This window comes from Mesoplodon bidens (assembly GCF_964165515.1).
Source record: "Mesoplodon bidens genome assembly, chromosome: 4".
NCBI classification, from domain to species: Eukaryota; Metazoa; Chordata; class Mammalia; order Artiodactyla; family Ziphiidae; genus Mesoplodon; species Mesoplodon bidens.
Window position 1 is genome coordinate 156580579 of NC_138160.1, and position 3189 is coordinate 156583767.

A 3189-nucleotide genomic window follows, 5' to 3' on the forward strand; every position below is an offset into this window, starting at 1 on the left:
TTATATGTATAATCTCTGGACATACAATTGCTGATGCAGTCTCTGCCATGCACATTCATGCATGCCTGGACAAACACTTTCCTCTCTCATTTGCTCCATGGCTTCCCAGTTCTCACACAACTTACTGAGAAGGAGGCCTTGACAATTTGGGGTGGGGGGAACAAATGCCAGTCTCACACATCCCAGAGGAGAGTTTGTTCTTGGCCAATAAGATGAAAGAATAGATGCCTTCTGTCAACTGGGAACTGGCTTTTCCCAAAAAGTTTGGGGCTTTGGCCAGGAAGAGTCCTCCTGTGGACCGTGGGGCCCTGGAAGCACATGAACAGGACAAGGTGAGGAAGATGGGGTGGATAAGAATGGGGGCAGCTTGGCTGCACCAATGGGGGAGTCCCATGGCATGGGCCATCGCTGCCCAATGGCTCCAAGTATTTTCTGGGGGGCCTGGGCAGCCCCTTGGCTGGGCAAGCTGGGCCCAGCCTGGCAGTGGGGCTCCAGGACCTAAGTGGAGTGGGGGGGAGAAACAAGGGGCTGCCCTACCCTGGGGCCCCTCCATAGATGAGTTAAAGTAAATAGAGGATCCATTTGGAGGGACTGGCTTGGTAGGGGCTAGGCCTCTTCAGGTGGGGGTTGGGAGAGGAATGCTCCTAGACTGGGTGTCATCAGAGGGAGGAAAGAAGGAGAGCCCCAGCCTCCTGCCCAGACCCAGGCCTGGCCAGAACAGAATAGGCCAGCCTCAGGCTAGGCCCTAACAGGTCAGACTTATCCTGACTCCCTTCCTCAGAGCCAGGCCACTCAATGCCCCTGCCCTGACCTCGAGGCCCACTGGGGTTTAGAGGCCAAAGGTCAGCATGCTGGGCAGGGCTGGAATGTGTCATTACTTTGGCTGGCTGGGGACAGTGGTCCTCCTGGCAGTGGGGCGCATGAAGGAATGTATGGGGATTACCACACCAGCACAGACCTTAGGCTTCTGGAGGGGGCCCCCAGTGCTTCCTGTACTGGGTTCAATACCCCCTGCTGGAGAAAAGCTGTCTTCTTCTTTTCAAGCAACTTGGGAGTGAGGTGGAGGCTGGACACCCTGGGATGAAGGGAGTGTGAAGAGTGCTGAGGGAGAGGAGCCTCTGGCCAGGGAAAGGGGACAGAGGCCAACTGAGGTTGTCCCCTTCAGAACTGAGATTTAAATGAATAAAAAGAAAAGAAAGAACCAAAAAAAAAAAAAAAAGTAGTAACAAGTGGAGTGGGGATGCGGTGGGAGGGCCGGTTACTTCTTGAACATGTCCTGCAGTGGCCCGGGCAGGTATTTGAGCACCGTGTCCAGGATGCTCTCCTCCTCCTCCTCCTCCTCGTCCCCGCAGCCTGCCGGGATGGCCTTCTTGGGCCGGGTCAGGCTTCCTTCGCAGGGCTGCTCCAGGGCTGCCTTCTCCTCAGCCTCCTTCTCCTCCTTCTTCTTCAGCCCATACTGGGGAGGGGGAGGGTGGAGAGGAGCATGAACAGGGCAAGGAGAGAGCTGGATCTCAAGGTCATGCACATGTGGCTGAGGCAGCTCATGGGAACTCCCTGTGAGCCCATGAGTCCTCTCATCTATAAAATGGAGATAAGGGCACCTTCCTTGTGGGATTGTGCTTGGCTTCAGTTGGTATTCAATAAAAGAGAGATGGTGCATGGGGTTTCCTTTAAAATTAATACCTGCCCACATAATTTCTTTGCTCTTTTGAAATCCTCCAAGATCTGAAAACTGAATGTTCTCCCACATGCTTTGGGCCAAATTTTGGTTACAAAACTTGACTTGAACTGATGGAAGGCTACTTATAGCCTTGATTTATTGCAGTGCGAGCAGACAAGCATTGAACTGTTTGGCATAGGGTGGCAGCTGCAAACTCACTGGGAGTGACACATAACAGTGCTCAGGGCACTATAGTACTTTCCCCAAATCCCCAAATTCTGGGCTCCAAACTTGTTTGGTCTCCAGGATTTCGGGTACAAGGTTGTGGACCTGTAGCAGCAAACATTAGGGAGCACTTACTATAACCACTACCTTTTTTAATCCCCATAACGGTCCTTGAGGGAGGTGTTCCTCGACACACATTTTTCTGATGAAAAGAGTGAGACTCAGAGAGAACTAGGTCTAAGGTGAGAGCTGGGATTCAAGGGATCCCGAGGTTTTGGGAGACCCTTTTAACCCCCTACATTCCAGGATGGGCAAGAGGGTGGTGCTGACCTTGTCTCGTATCTGCTGCCGGACCTTCTCACGCTCGGCCTCCATGCGTGCGTGCTTGGCCTTGCGCTCCTCTTCTTGCTGCCGAAGTGCCTCCTGCCGCTCCTCCTCCTTCTTCTGTGCATCAGGGTCCTTCTCCTCCTCTCCGCCCAGCATCTTCCCCATGTCCTTGGTGGCCCCTGTGGGGGATGGGTTGGGGAGGAAGAGGACAGAGTCATGGAGGCAAGGCTGGGGATGGGGGGGCCTGGTGTGCTGAGGCCCCTCCCACCTGGGTCTGGACTGGGTAGTGGGCATGGGGTGCAGGGCTAGGGCCTCACCTCCAAGGGCCTGCTTCATGACGAAGTCCATGCCTACAACTCTGTTTAGAGTGCCCTAGCCAGCAGTCAAATTTGCATGCAGCACTTCAGGCAGGCCTGGCTTGGGGAGATGTGGCAACCTGCAAAAAGAAGAGTTGGGGGTTAGATGGGAGAAGCTTCTGCACAGGCAGGGCAGTGGAGTTGGACAAACGACCGGTCACCCTGGTTCAGGCATCAGGTACCATCAGCCAGAGGCCAAGACCCAGTGCCTGGTACCGCATGGAAAGGGATGGAAAAGGGCTGTTTCCTGAGCACTTGCTATGTGCCAGGCATATATGTGCTGCCAAATGGCTTCTGATCCCTATTTTAAAACCTTCCTCTTGACCATGTTGCTTTAATTTGATCGAAGCCAGGAATGTTGGAAAAAGCCTGGAATTTGGATAGAGGCAGAGCTGGGTTCTAATGTCACCCTAACTCCTTATTTGCCACGTGACTTCCACGCAAGTTATCCAATCTCCTTGAGCCCCAGTTTCCTTCTCTATAAGACAGAGATGGCCGTGCCTCTTTTCTCAGGGATACTGTGGAGACTGGAGAGAATTACAGCCTGGGCCACTGCATCAAGCCCTAGAAGGACTGAGCTTGCACTTGGGGCCCCAGCAAATAAGAGGTAGGTGAAAAAAT

At 53.5% G+C, this 3189-nt stretch overlaps 1 protein-coding gene across 1 annotated transcript; it reads right to left on the minus strand.

The window, feature by feature from the left end:
• Nucleotides 1-1245: 1245 nt before the first annotated feature.
• CPLX2 (complexin 2) lies at nucleotides 1246-2560 on the minus strand (the record flags this gene model as incomplete). Its single annotated transcript, XM_081233163.1, has 3 exons — nucleotides 1246-1456; nucleotides 2216-2391; nucleotides 2530-2560. The coding sequence occupies 3 exons, from the start codon at nucleotides 2558-2560 to the stop codon at nucleotides 1259-1261; spliced, it is 405 nt and encodes a 134-aa protein (XP_081089289.1). The 3' UTR covers nucleotides 1246-1258.
• Between the last annotated feature and the right edge of the window lie 629 nt (nucleotides 2561-3189).